This window comes from Primulina huaijiensis, chromosome 11 (assembly GCF_012295235.1).
Source record: "Primulina huaijiensis isolate GDHJ02 chromosome 11, ASM1229523v2, whole genome shotgun sequence".
Taxonomy (NCBI): domain Eukaryota; kingdom Viridiplantae; phylum Streptophyta; class Magnoliopsida; order Lamiales; family Gesneriaceae; genus Primulina; species Primulina huaijiensis.
The window spans coordinates 18,564,306-18,587,623 of NC_133316.1; the positions used below are offsets into that span (position 1 = coordinate 18,564,306).

Consider the following 23,318-nt stretch of genomic DNA (forward strand, 5'->3'; position numbering starts at 1 on the left):
ATGTCGTCCACATACAACAGCAAAATGATATAATCATCACCAGACATCTTGAAATATGTACAAAGGTATGCACTCAGTCTGTTGTATCCAAGGCTCATGATATAGGAATCAAATATCTTGTACCAATACCTCGGCGCCTGTTTGAGACCGTACAGAGATTTGTTCAATCTGCAAACCAAGTTCTCTTTGTCTTTTTCCGCAAACCCTTCTGGCTGGAGCATATAGATTTCTTCTTCAAGATCTCCATGAAGAAATGATGTTTTCACATCTAGCTGTTCTAGATGTAGGTCAAATACCACACACAATACCAACACTACTCTGATTGTTGTAAGCCGAACCACAGGAGAAAATATCTCATTGAAGTCAATGCCTTCTTTCTGAGCATACTCTTTTACCATCAATCTAGCACGATATCGCTCAACTTGGTTATTGCCATCACGCTTGATCTTATAGACCCATCTGTTTTCAATGGCTTTCCTTCCTCGTGGTAGTGTATCAAGATCCCAAGTTTGATTCCTGTCTAATGCTTCCAATTCTTCTTGCATTGCTATCATCCACAAGGATGCATCCGAGCTTCGAGTAGCCTCGTGGAAAATCGATGGCTCAACATCCTCTGATAATAGACAATATGCAATGTTACTTTCAGTGACATAATCTGAAAGCCAACCTGGTGGTCTTCTGTCTCGAGTTGACTGCCTCACATTGGAAGCCTCAGATTCAACTTGTTCTTCGTGCTCTGGTACTGCTTCACAAGAAATTTGACCTTCATCCGTCTTATTTTCCACCTGAAATATAGTAATTTTTGAATTCGGTATGCCTTTGTCTCCCTTTACTTTATCTTCCTCGAAGATAATATCCCTGTTGATGACAAGCTTGTAGACAGTAGGATCCCACAAGCGAAACCCCTTTACTCCATCAGCATAACCCAAGAAGATATATTTTCTGGATTTCGAATCCAACTTCGATCTTTCTTGCTCATTGTACAGAATGTACACAGGACTTTCAAATGTATGCAAATGAGAATAATCTGCCGGCTTTCCGGTCCACATCTCCATCGGAGTCTTCAGATCAATTGCCACTGAAGGAGAACAATTGATAATATAACAAGCAGTTTTGACTGCCTCCGCCCAAAATGACTTGTCTAGACCCGCAGTCCTCAACATAGCTCTTGTCCTGTCCAACAAAGTTCTGTTCATCCGCTCCGCCACTCCATTTTGTTGAGGTGTGTAAGCCGTCGTGAATTGTCTTTTGATGCCCTCATGTTGACAAAATGCATCAAATTCGTCACTAGTCTATTCTCCTCCATTGTCAGTCCTCAGACACTTGATTTTTTTTTCAAAATCAAGTTCAACCCGCGCTTTGAAATCTTTGAAGATCTGGAAAACATCTGATTTCTTCTTGATCGGATACACTCAACATCTCCTAGAGAAATCATCAATAAACGAGACAAAGTATCTCGCTCCTCCTAGGGATACAACCGGTGCTTGCCAAACATCCGAATGAATCAGCTCCAATATGCTTTTGCTTCTTGCAGTAGAAATGCCAAACTTTAATCTGTGTTGATTACTGGTAACACAATGCTCACAAAAGGGTATTGACACTTTTCTAAGTCCTGACAACAGCTTCCGTTCTGAGAGAATTTTCAACCCCCGTTCTGACATATGCCCGAGCTTTCTATGCCATAACACTGTTAATTCTTCTCCTGAACCAATTGATGCAATAGCTAGTTCTGTCTCTTTGTGTGTTTCTCCCAAAAGTACATACAAATTTGCAGCAACCTTTTCTGCCTTCATAACCACAAGCGCGCCTTTCACAATTTTCATGATCCCATTCTCGATACTAGTTTTGCACCCGATGTCATCCAATTGCCCCGAGGACAAAAGATTTTTCGTCAGTCCTTTCACATGTCGTACCTCCTGTATGGTGCGAATGGTGCCATCAAATATTTTAATTTTGATAGTACCGACCCCAGCGATTTTCAAGGCATGATCGTTTCCCATGAATACAGATCATTCTGAGACTGGTTCATAATGATCAAACCATTCTCTCCGAGACGTCATGTGCCACGTCGCTCCTGAATCTATAATCCATGTGTCACAAAATTTGTGTCTGCCTTCTGCAACAGTTGCTGCTTCGCTGAATAATATTTAACCACTGCCTGAAGTACTGACCACATTTTCTTGAGAACTCTTCTCGATACTCGTACACTCTTTCTTGAAGTGCCCTTTACCGCCACATTTAAAGCAGTAAATATTTTTCTTCTTACTTCTCGATTTTGATCTACCTCGTCTTTGGCTCCCACTGGAGTCACGGTCCATAAATCTTCCTCTTATCATCGGTAAAACCTCTGCATGCTTCGATGTTACCAACCTATCTTCCTTGTTCTTGCGCCGGCTTTCTTCTCCGAGAACCGCAGTTAAGACATCGTCGAATCTTAGAAAGCCCATAAGAATATTGTTGGTAATGTTGATGATAGGTTGATCATATGAATCTGATAGACTTTGAAGTAAAAGCTCTGCACGTTCATTTTTCCCTATTTTATGCCCCATGGAAGTGAGTTGGGCAAATAGAGTATTTAGTGTGTTGATATGATCAGTCATTGATGAGGATTCCGCCATCCGAAGAGTATAAAGCCTCCTCTTTAGGAAAATCATGTTGTGTAGCGATTTGACCTCGTACATCTTTGTCAGAATATCCCAGATAACCTTTGCTGTTTTTATCTCAGAGATACTTGACAATACTTCGTCTGTTATAGCCAAGTGTAAATTGGCAACAGCGTTGTCATTCATCTCATTCCACTTTCCATCATCTGTAATCTCCACCGGTTTATCTCCAATAGCCGCCAAGCAATTCTCTTTTCTTAAAAATGCTTGTATCTTTATTTTCCATAGCATAAAATTGTTTCCGTTGAACTTTGCTATCTCGTACCTGCCCGCCATTATGTCTACAACAATTTTAGTAGACTGGACAAAATAATCCCGCCTTAAATAAAAAATCTCAAAAAATCTTTTCTGATGTGGAAGATCAGTCTAGGCTGCAACCACATAGCATACTCAGAATTTTAAGAAATTTTAAACCAACGCTCTGATACCACTTGTTGGTCCCACTTGCGGTAATTTGAGATAATAAATTAGAAAATAAGGAATAAACTGGACACCGAGATTTACGTGGAAAACACCTAAAAATTATTAGGGTAAAAACCACGGGCAAGATGAAAAGAATTTCCACTAGAATATTTTGTGGTGTACAACTCACTCATTGTGTTTCCAAAGAGACCACACACTCTCTTAATACAGGAGAACAAACACCTCACAAATATTATAGAACTAAGCACTCAAATGCTTATAAGATGAGAGAAAACTCGAAGAAGGGATGATTTCAAAATGAAAGGGGGAGCTCTATTTATAGAGCCTCTGTCAGTGTGCAGACGCGTATAAAACACGTCTTCTGAAATTTCCGTGAAATTTCCTTCTGCCCACATTTAATAGTTCTGCTGTCTTTCTTGACTTTTCTACCGACATAAACTTCTTTGGTATTGAATAATGTTTTTATATATTAGAACTCTTTTAACAGCCATATATTCATAAAAACGTCACTTGTGCTGATAGCTGAATCACGATGGAGAAAGTTGTATATATATTTGTCTTATTAGGAGACATTCTTGAATAACTGGATATGTAGGCTACTGTAAATTATTGGTTAAAAGATATTATGAAATGTCTAGTTCGTATACATACGAAATGGCTTAAATGATCACTAGTATACTAGATAGAGATTAACATGCATCTTGATCTCCATTAAGCAATCTAGCTTGAGCTTACAGAAGTATGCAGTCTGCCCGTAGGATGTATAGTTGGAAGAGTATCTAGTCCAACTAGAAACTTTAAGCGATCCGACTTGAGTCCAGGATATCAAACTCGAAACTTGTAAATACATTAAAATTTTTAATAAATTTTATAAGTTTTCCTCTTTATTGAAAGAATACTAAATTATAGATTCAAAGGTACTAATATTAACATATATAATTAATTATCTTTTTCAATCATCAGTAACATAAAATATAATTTTAATTTGAAAAACAAATTGAAAGAATACTAATTTTAGCTTCGAAAGTACTAATATTAACATATATAGTGAATTATCTTTTTCAATCATCAGTGAAATAAAATATAATTTTAATTTGAAAAGCGGTATTACTAATCTATGCATATGATATATTATATATACACAATAAAATGATTAGTAATTCATATATCAAAAACAATAGTTAGACTGCTTCACAGATCAATTTTATGATATTGATTTCTTATCCTACTCATCTCACAAAAAATATTAATTTTTATGCCAAAATTATTAATTTTTATGGTAAATATAAGTCGAGTTGATGCGTCTAATGTATATAAACCCATGAGACAGTGTCATAAGAGACCTACTCTTTCATATAGTCTGTACATATTGTGTCGAACTATGATAAAATACTATGAAGCTAGAGGAAATTTTGAATGAACGCCTTTACGTTCAAATATCGTATCCACTTTCGGGAAAAAAATTCCTATTAATTAAAATTTTTATCGGTATGTTTTTAAAAATACTTTTTTTCCATACAAAAATACATTAAAACGTAAAAGAGATACAATAGTTCATTTGATCTCAAAATTTAAGTTTGAGATGAGATCTCAAAGTACGAATTCCAGTTGTAACAAATATCTCAATCTCTAAAAAAATGGATTATATTTTGTTAATTTTATAATAAAATTATCAAGTCATGACACAATTAAAATTAGTTTTAATATCGATGTGAATCAATATCTTGCAATAATATTAAAAAAGATTTTCTATTTTTTTTATTTTTATTGGTCAATTTTCTCCCTTTAAAAACAAAAGGCAATTTAAATAATAAAATCAAAATCGAAATATAATAAATTTCTCAGGATTGTCAATCAATGATTCAAGATTACCCAATAAATTAATAAAATTAATTCCACCACTACTAACGGGTCCCACAGGAACACGTGGCGTAAACCCAGTAGCCAGGTATACCTCCCACGTCTTCACGAACCGCACGACCGGACATTCCTCCGTATAATTGGCGACGTACAAACAAATGTTCTCTTCGTGATCCTCCGTTTACAAGGATGAAACCCAGTACAGTATAAAACTATATATACACGGGCCTATATCTATCTACGGGTTATCGGGTCCCCCGTTTTCCATGAAGTAAACTCAGAAAGGCGCCTTTACTGGCTTGTTCCTTTTTGTGGGCTTTCTTATATTCGTTGCTTTTTGAGAAGGACTGTTCGAATCTCCTGTGATTAATTGGAAAGTTTTAAAGCAAAGGAGGAAAAAGGGCAGTTTCTTTTTGTTCTTCCGGTCTTGTCTGCGGGTTTTTGGGATGTTTTTGGAGATTTTTATGTAGCATGGAGATGTTCAATTCTGTAATTATCTTTCTCTCTCTATCTCTTTGCTTTCATGTGTTGTGAACTGCTTGTGTGCTCAATTTTCCTGCATGCTTTTTTTTTTTCTTTGACTCATTTTGTTCGTTTATTGTCTGAACGTATTTGGTTGAGCTGGTCGTGTCTTGATCACAAGGGGAGACGGCGAGACGCATAAATACATTGAGGGATGAGGAGAAAATATTTTACATATTCTAGAGGTTGGATTTTTGGAAAAAAAAAAAATAGATTTTCTGTTCTAATTTTTATGTTTAAATTGTTTAGAAGGGTGCCCTTTATTTTGGGGGTTGGATTGACAAATGGAAAATAGCTAAAGATAAAGCAAAAAATATAAACTAAAAATGAACTTTGGTCTTTTTAATTTATATATAAAAGTCAATTCTCAAATTGAATCGTCTTTGCCTCAGTAGCCAGTCATATGAAAACGAGGCAATTATAATAAAAAAAAATTGAGAGGTTTGTTATAGCTTTCAAGTCTTCGTTTTACCCATTTGACTATCATGAACTCAATAAAGGTTTGGAGAATAAGATTGTGTATGAATACCATATATTGGTAATCATAATAGATAAGTTTGTAGTTTTAAAATTGTCCTTAATTTTCTGGGAAAAAAATATTTACTGCATATGGTGTGTTCATATATATCGATTAATCAACTCGAGTTTGGTTTAATTAGCACTTTTGTATGGCATTCTTCTTTTAGGCGGCTTCCTGAATTTATTGGATATCATCATGGTAAGTCTTTTGGCTGGTGTTGATAATCATGGCTGTGGCAGCAGCTCTCAGTTTTGTTATTTGTTTCGTTGAGATTTGAGGTTCCTGATACAAATTTTAAAGCACTAATCTTGGCATATGTTTTAATATGGTATTGATGCCTCAAAAGTTCTTGGTGAACTCCCTCTGTTCAAAATTATTTTAGGCGTCATGCGCCTATTTTACCATTGATTCTTTTGTTTGTCAACTTGATTTGGTTTTATCCATGATTTCTGCAAGTTTTCAATCTAATTTAACAGTGTAGCTGAACTTATTCTTTCTTTTAGTTTTCTCTGATCAGCAAATTGTTTGATGGTTTCAGGTTTCTCTATTGTCAGATCCTAAAAGCAGATCATGTCTCTGCAGTTTCGTCGTGTGTGCGTCTTTGATTTGTGGTGTTTTCTTTGTGGGAAGTGCATGGCTGGGGACTGAAACTTTCGAGGTATTTATTCAACAATCAAATTGTGGCACATTAATTTAATTTCATGGTGTGAGTAAATATATTTCTAAGTATGAACAAAAAATTATTCGGTTCATGTAGTTTATGTTGGTTTACTAGTGCCTGCCCAGATTATAGGAAAAGATCATTGTCATTACTTTTTTTTTAATCTTGCAATATCTGTTTGTTGGTAATTACGAGTTTCACGGCGACATTTTGCAGGTTCAAAACAAAAATGATTCTTTTAATATTATATTCCATTAATGCAGTTATCACCTGGATTTGGTTTGAACAGGACACAGAAGTATATAGACTCTAATAACTGCAAGGTAGATTTGTTTTCCCTCTATGAGAATGCTTTTACCAGTTTAAACTTTATCACAGATCTCTATAACATATAGATTCTATCGTTATAAATATTCGCTAATAATGCATGATTCTCGAATCTGAATTTGTAGGAATCACCAAAACCGAACTCAATAGAAAAAGTGGCAACAGAGGATATACGTCCTGCAAAATGCAAAGTTTGTCATTTATACTATTATTTTCTTGCTTTGCTGAATTCATCTTTTCTAGCATCCTCTTCTTCTAACAAAAAGTCTTTTTTCTTGTTAATTACAGAGAGAATGCAGGCCTGTTGTTACTGAAGCTTTGCCAAAAGGAATCGTTTCAGCAACATCGAACTTGGAAGTGATCCCCCTAACAGGTCCCATAACGGAGAAAGTATGTAATCCATGATAACAAATTTCAATAGTATGATAACCCGTGATAATTATTTGTGGCATCTCTGATAATCTTTGTGCTTATTTTGAATAGTTAGTGCACGATTTCTCAAGGCTTTCACCACTTAGCTTTATTAGAGTTTTAGATAAACTAATGGTAAGGAAGGCGAGAGTAATCATTTTTTAAGGCTCACTTATTATAACATAGTTAGAACTGTTGGTTGACACGGATAAGTATGTTTTATCATTTTGGGAATTTTGAATATTTGGACTACGAATACTTAGAACTGTAGGAAGGAACAATCGAATTTTCTAAGACATGACTATTTATCCTTGGTTATTTTGGGATTCTTGAGTATTCATACCAACTATTAGGTTCCTGCCCCCTTTCCTACAATTTAATTTTATTTGTAATATTTTCTTAAAAAATTCAAGTTTTGCCACCCAAAATTTATTAACTCGCTTTCCTCCTTTCACTCCCAGGGCTCGCCCCTGAAAGAAATATAATGGGCCATTTATGTGCTTGACAGCAATAGATCATTTGTCTGGTTCTCTTAACTCCATAAGGTTATGATGCTTAAGTTTTCAAGCATTTAATGACTATTTTATTATGAATTAACACCTATTCCCTATCCCTTCCAAGTTCCTACTAACATGCTGGCTTGCATGAATGTTTTAGTTATTGCATTGTAATACAGATCGGCCATGTAATTAATAAGAACACTGTTAGATGTCGATTCTACATATAGGATAAACTTAATTACGTTGCAAAATAGAAAGATGGTTCAGAAAGAAATGGAGACTGTTATGAAAGTTGATTGATAACGATGAGGATATTTTTTTGTTTCACAAATTTTTGGTTCCCATGTGATAAATTTCCATTTTTCTCTCTTAGTAATAACTACTGAGCTACATGATTGATTATCCTTGTAGTAGTTTTCTCTTTTTTGCTTTTTTGAATTCTTGTACACTTTATTTATGATATGCGTTATTTTGTAATCAGGGTGAGACAACACATTCAAGAAATTTGTTGGCTGTTGCAGTTGGGATAAAGCAAAAAACATTGGTAAACAAAATTGTTCACAAGGTATTGTTTTCCTTTCCTTCAAATTTCTGATTATGAACAGTGAAAATCATCTGATATTCACGAATTTTTTGTAGTTTTTGGCAAATGATTTTGTCGTGATGCTTTTTCACTATGATGGAGTTGTTGAAAGTTGGAATGAGGGATGCGGCGACAAAGTCATTCACGTCTCTGCTATAAATCAAACAAAATGGTGTGTATCTTAAAGATGTTTCACGAGAAACTAAGTGACATTATTTTTTCCAACGTCAATGGTCATATTTATGTGTCAAAAATCTTTATTAATGGGATAGGTGGTTTGCCAAACGGTTTCTACATCCTGATATTGTTGCTGAATATGAATATATCTTTTTGTGGGATGAAGACCTAGGAGTCGAATATTTTCATCCGGAAAGGTACAAACGTTTGACTTTATTATTGCTTAGTAGTGAAATTGTTTTAATAATGTTTTCTTGAAATATTTCACTTCTTTTACAGATATGTATCAATTATCAAGGAAGAGGGACTTGAAATTTCACAACCCGCTCTTGATTCTCGTAAATCCGAGGTGCATCATCAAATTACAGTCCGCAGAAGTAGAACAAGGGTGCACAGGTTAGAAAAAGTCATGTATTTGGTGTTTCATATGTCATTTATCTTTGACAACGTGAAATTTTTCTTGATTCGTTGTATCCAAGATTTTATGGCAAAAATGGGCAGTTTACTTACAATAGTGGTTTTTATGTCCTATCTATTATCTTCCATCCATTCTTTGAATAGGAGATACTATAAGTTTACAGGCGGTGGAAGGTGTTACGACAACAGTACAACTCCTCCCTGTGTTGGGTAAGAATCTATCGTTTATTATGTTTTTGTATAAATTAATAGCAAGATCGGAGTAACTGTTGTGGTACAAGTGTAATAGCAAACCCACCACCCCTAATCGAATTACAAAATAGTCATATTAAACTACAAAACACAACTTGGTCTTTATATTGGGATGCATGAGGTAGTCTGCTTTATATATTTATCTGATTCTTATGAATAGTATTAGGCTCATACATTTAAGTTTTACTAAATTTGTCGTGGACGAGTTATTTGTGCTATTTCATGTTGGCATTATGTGAATAAGTACCGATTTTAATTATTCTATGTTTCACGTTTTCATAAATTAATTAAGTTGATATTATGAAACGTTATTAAAAAGATTTTATTTTAAAAAGACAGGACGTTCGGTAAACGCAACTTATGTAGTTCGATCACAACCATAACATCGTCATTCTCCATTTTTGCTTTGCAAAAATAATACATATATGCGGTAGTTGTGAATCTCTTGCATAAACATTAAATTATAACTTCCAACTCTATATATCGAAATGTGGTGCAGTTGGGTTGAGATGATGGCTCCCGTGTTTTCAAGAGCAGCTTGGCGCTGTGTGTGGTATATGATCCAGGTAAACTCAATCTTCATGTTCTTGCAATTGTTGTTTAGGTTGTATAGTTTGTGTTACTTGTGTTAATGATGAAGTTTCTGAATAAATTTAACCATATAATGCTTACTACGTAAAAGAAATGAAATGGAAACAATATGATATGAAGATTAGGAAGTGATTATTAAATTATAAACGGAAGCGAAGTTAAAATCAAATTATTGATCTTGTTTGGGCGCTTCTAATTCGATACATTCTTGTATAACCACTTATCCACTTATACATTCGTATCTCGTGCATATCACATAACAATTCCCCTTATGAAAATTAATAGCAATGTCCCCTTACAGAATGACTTGATCCACGCTTGGGGCCTCGATGTGCAGCTTGGTTATTGTGCACAGGTAAGTTTTCTCCTGAAGTTTATTTCTCGTTCGATTAATGGCAGTCATCGTTAAACAAAAATTATCATTTTAACTACAGGGTGATCGTACGGTTAAAGTTGGTGTGGTCGACGAAGAGTATATAATTCATTTTGGTCTTCCTACGCTTGGTGGTCTTTCTAATGAAAACAAGGTATCCCGTCTCTTATTACAAGAACTGAAACGTGTTTGATGAAACACATGCCTAAAAGTGAGAATGATCAGGGATGGGTTTAGGAATTAAAGTGTTTTGATTATGAAACCTATAGATTGACAAAAATTTCGAAATTTCTTTCATTTAAAACCCCCACTCCCCTTTGATTATGTGCCTTTCAATGAGATATTGTGTTTCTCGACAAGCATGTTTTGATCGTTGTTTTTCAAATGCAGACGAGCTCAGAATCGTCACATTCAAAAAACGTGTCAGATTCGGAACCACTGGTATGATTTCTTGATTCAAATTGTGTTGTTACACTATTCCACATGAAACCCTGAATTAAATATATCCATCCACTACAAATTTCAGGCAACTTCGGTTAAATACAAGATCGACAACAGATCAGCTGTACGTTGTAGTCTTAAGTTCTGTATAGGCCTAGCTAGATTTCAACAATATATACTGATTTACCCATACTCATGCAGGTTCGTCTACGATCCTACAATGAAATGAAGATATTTAAGAACAGATGGGATAATGCAGTCAAAGAGGACGACTGTTGGGTCGACCCGTTTAAACAAACACGATAACCGGAGTTTAAACAACAAATACACAATTTTTCAGAAGATGGAAGATGCATGTACAGAAAGAAACATAGATATTTCAGAAGTCTACCAATACATTCTTTTCTCACAGCATTGTGAAATACAGCACGGTTCTGAAGACTGCAGCAAAATTGGGAAGTTGGCATTCTTTTTGCGCTCGTTATTTGGACCGAACTTCGGGTTCTAAATTTTTCTAAGATTTATGTTTTGATGATATGTATCTGCTGTTTGTAGAGGCCAATTTGCCTTCTTTTGGCTTTTGAAACAAAAGGCTATTGTAAAATATAGATATCGGTCGAAAGGCAAATTATATTTAAATAAAAAAAGTTAGAGGGTGATATCGTTCTTTTTTAGAAACAGTGAAATGAATGCTTTTGCAGTACATTTTGTTTAAAATATATATGATTTATGTTTGTCAATTCAGGAAATGAATGCTTTTCGTCAACTGGCAATCTCCCCTGAATTGCTGAAGAGCAGCACTCAATAAAAGCACCAGCATCATCCCGTAAAACTATTCCCCAGGCCGTAACCCCTGCCTCATTCGGAAAAGCTGCATCTATATTGCATTTAACAAATGACAAGGGGTTGGGTGCCACGACTCATAATTGAGATTATTCTGGGGGCTTGTTCCTTTATGACGATCTTGTTCCTCCTGAATTCATGTGTTGCTCCTCAACTTGCTAGTTCTCTCCCCAGTTCTTGCTCAATCACTTTGATCCTACCCCTAAGAGCCTTCCTACCCGAAAAATAGCTCCCTTTCTGAGCAACAACACCCCAGTGCTCCTTTCTCCTCTTCTTAATGGGCTGCCTTCCTTTGATTAGAAATGGGTCTGGGGTCCAAGATCTAGGTATGGATTCAAGTTGAGCCTGACCATCCGATGGATCCATTTATGGGGTATCATCAGTCTTTCTTTTGTAAGTCGAACTGAATATGTAGGTTTAAAGTTCGATTGATTTCATTGACATTGACTTAAAAAATGTGTTGTGTATTTTTCCCGTATTCTCCATTATTCTTCAAAAATTTTGGAACAAGATAAAATAAAAGTCACATAAGTTAAATCATTTTCACATATCTGTGGCACACCATCCACCACTCACCCTCCATCTTTTGAATGGCCAAATTTTCTTTGGGCTCCTCTATAAGTACTTGTCCACTCCTTTCATTTTTTTTTAATGAACTAAATCATTAGAAAAGGTAAAAGTTTTTACAAATACAAATACACTGGGCATCTCCAGGAATAATACATTTGTCAAATCTCAATGCATAATACGAAAAAACAATCTAATGCAGATAATCAATAACTTCAACAGCATTGTCGATGGTTCTGAACACATGGATCTTAATCTTCATAACAGCAGCATTGATATTGGGCAATTGGTTTTCAAACACTTTCCTGTTCCTAATGTTCCAAGTGTGGTAAACCGTAGCAGCAAGAGCCACACATCTCATCTTATTAATGGTTGAGCTACCACGGTAAATACCTCTGAACGCAGCAAGGATAGACGAAGGTGATCCCATAATCTTCCTCATGTGAAGCCAAGAACGAATGCTATTTCATATCACTCTAGTAATCGGGCATGCAAAGAACAAGTGATTAATAGTTTCATTAGGAGCATTGCACAAAGCACACGATTTGTCTTCAAGGTACTCCAATCTGTTTCGAGTGAGGAGTTTCCGATGAGCAAGCAGCCACAAGATGAACTTGTGTTTTGGAAGAATGCATCTCTTTGAAATGAGAGGTTTCCAAGGCCATCTATGCTGTTGAGCAACAAAGAAATCATAGGCTCTATTCAAACCTTTCGAAACTCCAAACCAACTATCCAACATCTGAATCGAAGCTTGCGCTGAGCCGTGGGCTGAAATAAGATTATCTCGAATAATAATAATATTCTTGATGAGCGGAGATTGATCTTTTTTCCAAACCCAGCTCCACACATTTGGAACATGACTATACTCATGATTAATCCACTTTATCCACAAACTATCTTTCTTGTTATGAATATTCCAAAGTGTTTTTGCCAATAAAGCTTTGTTCCAAGCTTTCAAATTCTTTAGGCCCAAGCCACCTGCTTCAATTGGTTTGCATAGAGTGTGCCAAGCAATGGGTGGATGTTTAGTAGGCCACACAAATTTCCGACATAACGAATATATTGCATCAATAATGCACGAGGGTAGAGGAAGAATAGATAACCAGAAACACTCAATACCCTGAACAACTGACCTGATAAGCTCAAGCTTACCCGCATAAGACAGTGAATGACGTGGCCAAGAGCTGATCTTAGTTGAAATGGTGTCGACTAGGGGGATGTAATCCAAAGCCCTAAGTTTTTTGGACGCAAGAGGCACTCCTAAATATCTGAATGGAAGATTTCCAAGAGCAAAACCAGTAACATCAAGGATTTCTAGTCTCACAACGTCAGGAACACTAGCCATGTAAACATTAGATTTCAGTATATTGATTCGAAGGCCCGCCATATCCCCAAATCTATTCATGCAATGCATCATCAAAGAGACACTACGAGCATCACCTCGAGATAATAATAATAAATCATCAGCATAAGCTAGATGGGTGATTCCTAAGTTTTTACACTTAGGATGATACCCGAAAATCTGATTACGAGCCATCATCTTCAATTCTCGAGAAAGAACTTCAATGCATAAAGCAAATAAATAAGGGGATAGCGGATCACCTTGTCGAAGTCCTCTCTTGCCTTCAAAATGCCCATGAAAGTGCCCATTAATGACAATAGAAAAAGAAGTCGTGGAAACACATTCCATAATCCAGTTGATAAAAGAACATGGAAAATTTAAGTGAGTGAGAACTCCCTTTAAGAAACACCAGTCAACTGTGTCATATGCCTTCTGAAGATCAATTTTAAGCATGCATCTAGGTGATCCTCGCTTCCTAGAATATTTCCTGAGTGGTTCTTGGGCGAGATGAATATTATCCACTATCGATCGTCCTTCAATGAAACATGTTTGCGCTCCATCAACCACCTTTCCAATCACGGTCCTCAATCTGCTCACAAGTATTTTCGAGATGATCTTGTAAAACACAGTACAACAAGAGATAGGTCTATAATCATGCACTGATGTTGCTCCAGGTGTCTTCGGTATTAATGATATAATTGAATGATTCTACTGTTTCAAAATGCGCCCATTTTTGAAGAACTCAAGCATTGTATTAAAAACATGTTCCCCAATAATATGCCAAGAACTTTTGAAAAAGAAGGAGCCGTACCCGTCGGGACCCGGAGCTTTGTCATTGTCAATATCAAACACTGCCTCAACAACTTCAGCTTGAGTTGGTAAGCTCGCTAATTCTTGCCAGCAATCTGAAGGAACTAACGGCCCAGATAATATAGACTCATCAGCAAGTGGTGTTATATTAATCTTCGAACCCAGCAGAAGCTTGTAAAAACTAATAAACTCTTGAGCAATTTCACCTTGATGCATGGTTGTACGTCCATCAGCTTTTCGAATGACTACAATGGCATTACGCTTGTTGTTTCTCTTAATGAGATCATGAAAGAATTTTGTGCATCGGTCACAACTTCACACATTACACGCAATTTCGGCCCTAACCACGCATCATCCCTCGTCGGCAGCCTCGCCCTCACCGCACATCACCCATCGCTCGCTCCTCGCCCCTCACTGTGCTTGGCCTCTCGCCCAAACTCCTAGACCACCACTTGTTCAATGGATTGTCTCACCTAGCCACCATCACTCATCGTCTCGCCCCTGCACCTAGCCCTCGCCCCTCGCCTTCTCGACCATGCCCATCAACTCAACCTCGTCCCCCTCTCACCTTCGTTCTCGACTCTCGCCCAACCTCTCCTCGCAACTCCCACCCTCGTCCTCGCCCTCGCCCTCGCCCTCGCCTCGCCTTGGCACACTCGCCCCTCCCTCTCGCTCTTGCTTTGCCCTCGCCTCTCGCCCATTCATCTAGTTCACCCATTCCTGCTTGCCCATCTCACCCTCGCCCTCGCCACACTTGTCCCGCCCTGCCCCGCCTGCACCTAGCCCTCTCCCATCGCCCTCGCCACACTCCCCCGCTTGTTTGACAGGCTGCCAACGCCAACAACATGAGTGCTTCCTACGAAATCGAGAGAGAAAATGCCGAACTTTTCAACAACTATCAAGATAAGGAAATCGTAAGCCATAGTCGTCCTGGTAAAGAAATCTTTCACGTGAATCAACAAATGAACATAGCCAATGCTGATACACTATGGTATGATCACTCATCCTCTCACATTTCTCTTACCAGTGAATCAGACCTTACGGCTTCATGGCACATTCTTTTTTCCCACAAAATCATCATCCCGACCTCCAAAGATCGACCATATCTTGCTCCCAAGGGTTAGTATACCTTTTCCAACATCAGCTAGAAGCAGGTCTCCGTTTTCCTCTATCCGAGTTCTTCCAAGAGCTCGGCAGTTATTACCAAGCGCACCTAGGCCAACTTACCCCCAATGCCTTCCGTTCAATATGTAGCATTGTGGTTTTATTACGAGCTCTAAGACTTCCTCTAAATTGTTCCACATTCTTTTAATTTTTGGTCCTGGCCAAGTCGAAGGAAGGGCCTTTCTTTGTAACTTCTCGATCCAGTCGCAAACTCTTTGACGAGATACCCAGTAACGTAAAAGATTGGAGAAAATACTTATTCTTTATTCAACCTCCCAAAGAGTGGACATGTACAATGGAGTGGTATAGCACTTTCACTAAACCTAACCTTCCCAAAGATTTCAAGAAGGACAACACATACTTGCGCATATTAAGTGCACTAGAGGACCGATGTTTTAGCATCCCCAAACTTTTATCTGAATATCTTTTATGCTATGTCTGGTTAAGTCCCGTAAAATCAAACTGAAAGGCGAAGCCAATAGATATTCCCCTATTTCTACCTTACCTTGTTTCATTTATTACTTATTATGTTCTTTGATGACATTCTCATCTGATTTTTTGTCTTTATTCGTAGGTACTAGAGTCGTTAACGTTATATTTCTTCGTGAGCTTGAAATAAAGGGAAAGCTGGGGGGCTCATCATCGGCACCCAAAAATTAAGTAACCCTATAAGCGAACTCTATCGTAAAAAGTGGCACAGGAATGCACAAGCACTTCCTCAACGTTGATAGATGCACCGCATTATTGACTGTAAAATATGTGTTTATTAATCAGTTTGGGAATTCCGATACTCATAGGTCGGACTTAATTAAGACCGCTAATGTATTGCTTAACAGAATTATAAAATCACCTTTCTTGCACCATTGCCCGATCCTTGAAATAGTTTGATTTGATCTAGGGTGAACCGTGCACAAGCCAATAGCTTTTGAAATACAATTTTTGCTCGTAGAATCATGTTGGAATTCAGACAATAGGTAATTACGGGTAAACGAACTGGATTTGTCATGTTCCAAGCATAAAAAAAATTGGTAAATTAAAAGCTAAAACACGTATTGGAAATTGGAAAGCAACGGGAGAACTATTAACAAGCTTGAACAATTCTTACCGAATACCAAACATGAAATCTCAGTGCATTCTAATACTAAAACATCCGAAATTTCATGAAACCTTACCTCGTCAAGTAAACTGTCATCGCCTTTTACGTAGAATGTAAAACAGAGCCAGTGCTATTAGGGGATATAAATTCCAGTAATTGGTCTCTAGGGCCCTTCCACTGTTCCCACAGCTGGTAAATTGGATCACATATTGGCCGGTTCTAAATATGCTTCTTACATATTTGATACCTAGTCGTCTGCAGTTTCCATATTTGCTCCCTTTAGGTGCAGGTGTTTTTCCCTTTTTTGGAAATCAGTCAAGCCCTTCCCACTTCCAGTTACACCAACTTTCCCAAACGGATCATCTGGAGATTTGAATATGCTCTCTCGCTTTCGACCAGAGAAGAATCCAACCTGAAGAATAAGTCAAAAAGGATTAAATCGACCAGAGAAGAATCCAACCTGAGGAATAAGTCCAAAAGGATTAAAATAAAAAAAAATGTCATGAACAATGAGGAGAATGACAAATAGGATCAAGTTTTGTTTTTAAATTGTACACCAATATGTAAGCTTCACATACATTTAGTCACCTAATGCCTTGAATTTAGATATCAGAGAAAGGTAATAGACAAGTTTAGGGAAAACAAAGTAAAATGTAAATGGAAATCTGAGCAAAAAAGACGAGAGATGAGAAAAATCGTACAATTTGGAATATAAAACAAAAGCTCCGCACCATTTGGATGTATAAAAATAATCAAGAAATAACAGGAATAAGACACGCTGAGAGCTTCTTTCGACCTGCTATTGAAGTTTCTAGAGGATCTAATGTAGCCTTCGAACAGAACATAGGTGACTAAACTTTTCCAACATTTGATCTCCTGTGTCTACTGGTAAATTTAGAGAATGTTGAGGTTTGTAGGTGAAAAGAGGAGCAAAGCAAGTGGACAGCATAAATAAGGAAATTTCAATATTAAGGATAGAGACTGCTATCATGTAGGAAGTTATCAAGTCAATTCCAGACGCAGCCGTGCAAGTGCCATTGTTTTTGCCCAAGAGTTTGCTGGCAAGCATACCTTCTTGGCCCGGCCTTTAGTTGTCTGGAATTGCTGCCAGGCAGTTTGTCTCTTATTCTGTGTAACCTCTTGCTCTTCCAACCGCATCTTGGACTTGAAAGCATGTATCTTTTTTCGCTTTGCCGCTTTCTTTTAACAGCAAATTTGTTAAGTAAAAATTCAGAAAGTGCAGAACTCTAGACAAGTTGTGGCTGAAATATGATCTTATGGCTCAAAAAACTGTTCAGAAATTCTAAACATACCACATCTTCGGGATCATTAAGATTGATTTGAAGTTTTTCGGGCACGGTCCAGGACTGGAAATCTTTGGCAGCAGCTTGAGCAATCTACCGTTTAAGGGCTTCCTTTGTAGCCACAGCCACCTTTTCAGCTTCAAGCAATGGGTCAGCCGTGTCTTCTTGAATTGGTCTAACATTATCAGGATCCACATGGAATCACCAATTAAACAAAGCCACTCAAATCAAGTGTTCTCAGAAAAATTTCAGTACAACATTATGCGAGCACAAACGAAGAACTAGAAGAATGAAATCAAAGATCGTAAATTATTTCCTCTGGCACCAATAACAATTTCTGGGCCATCAAATTTGTCACTAAGAGATTTTAGTTAGTTCGACTTGTTCGGAATAGTGAAGGTAAACAAAAATTGAAAACCAGAAATAAACAGAGTGATGACCATACAAAGAAGAATAAGATAGAGTTCTGGCACCAAGATTCCTTTGCAGTTTGCATCACGAAGCATGACACTAGGGATTTTCAATTCACACAATTAGGCACTAATAAGCTCTGTTCTAAAAATCGGCCTAGACAGCGGCGCAGCAGCCGACCGCCTTTAAAAAGGGCTAGTCGGCCAGCCTAGGTGGCAATTCCGCCTGCACGGTTCTAGGCGGTCCTAGGCGATTAGGACTTTTATTTATTTATTTTTTGTTTTTTTTTTTAAAAACTATTATTCTTATTTAAATTGAAAGTCAATTAATAAAATGAAAGTTAAATTTTTTATAATCTCTTAACTAAAGTCTAACAAGAAATGTCATTTGATGGCTTGTCCTAACACATCATATTTCATTTTCGTCTGTGTCTATAGTGAAAAACTTCACGAGGATGATTTTGCATAAAAAAAAAAAAGAGGATGATCGCAAAGATGATATTGAATTAATTTAAATCATGATTTAATATACTAAAATAAAAAATTTCATCTTATTTTTTATTAGTCATGTTCTCCCATCTATATCAAAAAATGATTTAATATCCAAAATAAAATAAAAAATAATTTAAAATATTAATATATAATGTTACTAAATATTATAAAACTTAATTTTAAAAAACCGTTTAGCGCCCAGTCCTAGGTAGCCGAATGCCTACCTCTTTTTAGAACACTATTAATAAGAGACAAAGTGGGAGGTCCATACGTATGATTAACTCCCAAAGAGTATCAAAACTTTGAATTCCAGAGGAAAACTAACAAAATCAATGTTTTTTTTAAAAAATCATTTGATACATTATTAAGATAGTTAATTTTAAAAAGCTGGTAATGAACTAAAATAAACATGCACAAAAAACGATATTGTCAATGATTAATTATCGCAATACCAACAAAATGAGAAAATAATGCACCATGGGATATGGAATTTAAATACAACAAAAATTAAATTGTTTGGCTCAAATCAAAAGAGCTAATTTCAAAGATTGTGGCAATTAAATCATACCTCTTCCTTGTTACCCCAACCATCATAGCAAATATAATATCCATTCACAGTATGATCTTCGATAGTTCCATCATACCTGAATATCATTCCATCAATAAGCCACAGAAAAGAGAAAGAACACAAACAAAAGTATTCAATTGAATTAACATATAATATATTCTGAAAATTCAGATACCACTCTCCATCTTCACTCCAAACAGCTTGAACTTTGATGCCCACAGGAAACTTATGAACAATTTCAGTTCTTGATCCTGATTTCTGATAGCGGAATGAACAAAATTAGTTTCACTAGCTTAAGTGCTGAACATAGAAAGTACAATCATGACCAAGTTAGAGTGGGAGGGAAAAGTTAATGAAAAATAACCCAAAAAGAACAGTAGGAAACTAGCAAGACACAACTTGGGTAAAAGTTACAAAATGGGAAGACCGAAGACTGCACCAGTTATCTGCTACAAGGTCTAAAATAACCACTGAAAATGAAAAACATACAATAAAAAATGGCACACAAGACAATCAATTTAAGCAAATACATAACATATTAATACCATAAATTAAGATGCAAACCAACAAGACCGAGAAAAAAAATTCTTATCCAATTTCAGTTTCAGATTCCGATTGCCAATTGATTCCAGTCACCATAACAATTGCAATTTGAGATCACAACCAGATGAATGCTTGCGATTCATCAATGAAATCACTCCCCTGAAGACAGCTGAAAATTCATGGTAACAACCAACTGCTCCCCGGCCTCCTTGCGGAAAAATAATATTCAATAGATTTGAAGTTTGGTCAGATCTCTAGCATAAGACATAAAGTTTTTCCGGCAGTTAAAGCACTGCTGTGGCAACTCAACACTCCCATATTTCCCTCTCCGAGTGCATATTCAAGAGTTTTCTCCTTCAAATCATGTCTACTCATGCAACATAGGGTGTGACATTCTTCTATTCAATTGGTTTCAACATCATTAAAAGTCCAATGAACACAGGCCTACACTCAAGGCGCAGCGAGACACGGTCATCATGAACCCCTTTAGCGAAGAATGCACCTAAGTGCACCTTAAAGTCTTAATGCAAGCGTTAAGGACTCAATTATGAAAATAATGTGAAATAAAGATAGAGTATCCACGGCCATCATGAACCCCTTTAGCGAAGAATGCACCTAAGTGCACCTTAAAGTCTTAATGCAAGCGTTAAGGACTCAATTATGAAAATAATGTGAAATAAATATAGAGTATCCACGGCCATCATGAACCCCTTTAGCGAAGAATGCACCTAAGTGCACCTTAAAGTCTTAATGCAAGCGTTAAGGACTCAATTATGAAAATAATGTGAAATAAATATAGAGTATCCACGGCCATCATGAACCCCTTTAGCGAAGAATGCACCTAAGTGCACCTTAAAGTCTCAATGCAAGCTTTAAGGACTTAATTATGAAAATAATGTGAAATAAATATACAGTATCAAGTAATTACCTATATTCTAATAACTATTTTTATAGTTGTTCATTAGTTTATAAAGTCCAATTAGAGAATATGTTGTGGAGTTTTTTCCATGCATCTAGATTCTAGAACACCATGTCCCAATACGCTTCACTTTGTAAGATGAAACCATGCATTGAGCTTTTGAAGTTGGATTTAGGGCACATGTGCACCTTGAACATTTTACATGGTTTGAATTTAGTCTCTAAAACTTGTTATCAATTCTCCAAAATAAAATCAATCATCATCACATTTTTTCAATCCTTTCCGAAAATCAATTTAATCAACTTCAACACTTACACAACATCGTCAATCTTGTTGCTAAGATATTGACTTTACTTCACTCAATCGAGGTCGAAGTCACATATTAATAAAGTATTAGTTTATCCAAAATGACTGTAATCTCACTCTACTACTTCAGCTATTCCAGGTAATCGATATTCAACTCTAAATTGCAAATTAACGACCAGAATATAGTCAGACGGAGTAAAAAGTCACTTTCTAACAGCATCAAGTCCAAAAGTTAAGCTGAATTAAAAATTAAATTGAACCCGGAAAAAAACAAAACCAATCTCTGAAATAAGTTTAAATATGACATACCGGATTAGATGAGCTCCAAGAAAAATGGGAAGCAGAAGATGGTTCGGTGCTGATCCCATTGCCAAATCCAGAATTACTATCACTTTGTTTTGCAGTTGCCAGAAGTTCCTCCGTCAATTCGATCACCTGCAGCCACAAAATGAGCCAAGTCCAAATAAAAACCAACAAATGAACAGCTACTTCGGGCAAAATAAACTAAAAAACGGAAACTTTGAACTTCAAATCTGAGTGACATCTGAAAATCACGAGACATGCAAGCTGGCCATCACCAAACATAGCACACCTGCAATAGAACCAAGGCACACGTGATGGGAACCTTTGTAAAGTCTCTCAGACCATAAGTTTTTCAAATCCCACACTTCTCTACATCAGGGTTGTATGCTTCTCTTAACAAGACAAGATATCCTCACCTTAACTAACCAAAGGGTAAAAAGATCTCTTCTCAGTCAGAGGTAGTTCCTGGAAACTACTCATTCGAGCAATAGTAATATTTGAGAAAGAGGAAGATGTATTGATATCAAATTTCGTAAAAACGGGAAGGAAATATCATCAGAGTTTTTAACATACAGTGGTATATAATTATTGACTTCTGATTCTCACATATGTTAACCTGAGATAAATTCTAGGAACCAAGTGTCAGTAGATTCTGAGAGAAACCAATGTACATGCCAAACCAAAGGCAATTGGGAATATAAGTGGTTATTCTAATGGGCAAAACCCGAAAAAAAGGAATAATAAATTATTAAAAGGAGATAACCTCCAAAAGTTCCTTCTCCATATCCAGATATTCAGAGTTTTTTGGATCATCATCCAATAGTTGGCGAACCTGATGCAAATAACAGGAAACACAGTTACAAATTTCATGTAATTTTCAAGTTTAAAATTTAAAAAAATAAAGAAGTGATTGGAAGAAAGGAAATAAATATACAAGAAAGAAGGAAAAGTACGGAAATAGGTACGCTAGGATTCCTTTGCTGCAAAATTAGAATTTTAAAAAAGAACCTATAAAAAACAAAGTGGAATTGTACACCCAAAACATAAAACAAACGAAAATCACAAAAAACCAATGCTTTGATTACTCATCACCTAAATTTCAACTCTATGCCACCATTAATCATGTTTTCGCTAAGGTAGCAAAATTTTCATAGAGATATGAAGTAAAGAGAAACTAAGAAAAACAGAATAGAACAATAAGTAATCGGTGCAAAGTAGATATCAACCCATATCGATCATTAAAAAAAAACAATTTTGCACTTCATCTCTGTGATGTTCAAAAGTGCAAGTCAGGTCGCCAGCCAAATTCTTGAAAGTTACATAGAAAGATGTCTTATCCTCCTATTTTACACTTCTCCTTTAGCAGAGGACGTTTTCCTTCTCTATCCACTTCTTGATGAACAGAGAAATCAAAGCTCCTCTGCCTCATCGAAACCTCACTAAGCCCACTCTTCAAAAAAAAATAAATAAATAAAAATACGAACTTGCAAAGTTACGAGCCCAAATTAAAGTTCTGAAATCAATAACTCAAGGTAACATAACACAACGCAATACGAACTACACAAATTTCAGCGTTTCCCGCAAATCATTCGCATTTAATTCAAGTGCAGATGAACATGAAAGAGTACCTGTTGAAGCTGTTGTTTGTAAGTTGAGAGATTGGAAACAAGTTCTTGAATATTAACCTCTTCCCCTTCAATGTTTTCCATTTTCTAAACAACCTCAGAGACGATAATTCGACAGGTTACGAGAAGAGTAGAAACCCTAATCTGCAATTCGGTACCAATTTCGGTATTTTGTACGGTTTTCTATATTTCCTCTATTTGGTTGTACGAGCACACGCATAAAAGATGAGCAAATAAAAATTAGTTCTTAAAGTTGATGGAAAATTAATAATACTATATATATATATATATATATATATATATAT

General features: G+C 36.4%; 3 protein-coding genes and 1 long non-coding RNA gene across 5 annotated transcripts; 2 read left to right on the forward strand and 2 right to left on the reverse strand.

Moving 5' to 3' along the window:
* Nucleotides 1-5,069: 5,069 nt before the first annotated feature.
* On the forward strand, nt 5,070-11,136 carry LOC140988682 (uncharacterized). 2 transcript variants are annotated; one of them, XM_073457722.1, is made up of 16 exons: nt 5,070-5,435; nt 6,527-6,646; nt 6,913-6,972; nt 7,102-7,167; nt 7,265-7,366; nt 8,369-8,452; nt 8,527-8,642; nt 8,743-8,844; nt 8,927-9,043; nt 9,209-9,274; nt 9,816-9,882; nt 10,209-10,262; nt 10,342-10,434; nt 10,671-10,721; nt 10,807-10,845; nt 10,923-11,136. In XM_073457722.1, exons 1-16 carry the CDS (start codon nt 5,418-5,420, stop codon nt 11,025-11,027), a joined length of 1,260 nt encoding a protein of 419 aa, XP_073313823.1. In that variant the 5' UTR covers nt 5,070-5,417; the 3' UTR covers nt 11,028-11,136. The 2 variants fall into 2 exon arrangements, with proteins under 2 accessions (XP_073313823.1, XP_073313824.1); XM_073457723.1 differs by lacking the exon at nt 5,070-5,435 and adding an exon at nt 5,919-6,186.
* A 1,188-nt stretch (nt 11,137-12,324) lies between these two features.
* LOC140988449 (uncharacterized) lies at nt 12,325-14,988 on the reverse strand. Its single transcript, XM_073457461.1, has 4 exons — nt 14,852-14,988; nt 14,285-14,596; nt 12,674-14,062; nt 12,325-12,592 (listed from the first exon to the last, which is right to left on the reverse strand). Exons 1-4 carry the CDS (start codon nt 14,986-14,988, stop codon nt 12,325-12,327), a joined length of 2,106 nt encoding a protein of 701 aa, XP_073313562.1.
* Nucleotides 14,989-15,135: 147 nt separating this feature from the next.
* On the forward strand, nt 15,136-15,350 carry LOC140987888 (uncharacterized). The gene is made up of 2 exons (XR_012177227.1): nt 15,136-15,216; nt 15,311-15,350. It is a non-coding gene; the product is annotated as an uncharacterized lncRNA (long non-coding RNA).
* Nucleotides 15,351-16,526: 1,176 nt separating this feature from the next.
* Nucleotides 16,527-23,240, reverse strand: LOC140987887 (uncharacterized). The gene is given in 8 exon segments (XM_073456614.1): nt 16,527-16,955; nt 17,615-17,743; nt 17,857-18,040; nt 19,316-19,393; nt 19,493-19,575; nt 21,395-21,520; nt 22,152-22,220; nt 23,017-23,240. Coding segments are annotated over 8 exon segments (915 nt in total). The 5' UTR covers nt 23,098-23,240; the 3' UTR covers nt 16,527-16,790.
* Between the last annotated feature and the right edge of the window lie 78 nt (nt 23,241-23,318).

What these genes read in the sequence shown, in the direction of transcription:
- LOC140988449 (XM_073457461.1), bottom strand. Translation starts at nt 14,988, where the DNA reads ATGAATGGGCGAGAGGCGAGGGCAAAGCAAGAGCGAGAGGGAGGGGCG. An exon ending in GGCGAGAGTCGAGAACGAAG is followed by an intron (nt 14,597 to 14,851) that starts GTGAGAGGGGGA and finishes TAATGTGTGAAG; the next exon opens with TTGTGACCGATGCACAAAAT. An exon ending in AAAGCTCCGGGTCCCGACGG is followed by an intron (nt 14,063 to 14,284) that starts GTACGGCTCCTT and finishes ACTTGTGAGCAG; the next exon opens with ATTGAGGACCGTGATTGGAA.
- LOC140988682 (XM_073457722.1), top strand. An exon ending in TAAACAAAATTGTTCACAAG is followed by an intron (nt 8,453 to 8,526) that starts GTATTGTTTTCC and finishes AATTTTTTGTAG; the next exon opens with TTTTTGGCAAATGATTTTGT. An exon ending in GTCTTTCTAATGAAAACAAG is followed by an intron (nt 10,435 to 10,670) that starts GTATCCCGTCTC and finishes TTTCAAATGCAG; the next exon opens with ACGAGCTCAGAATCGTCACA.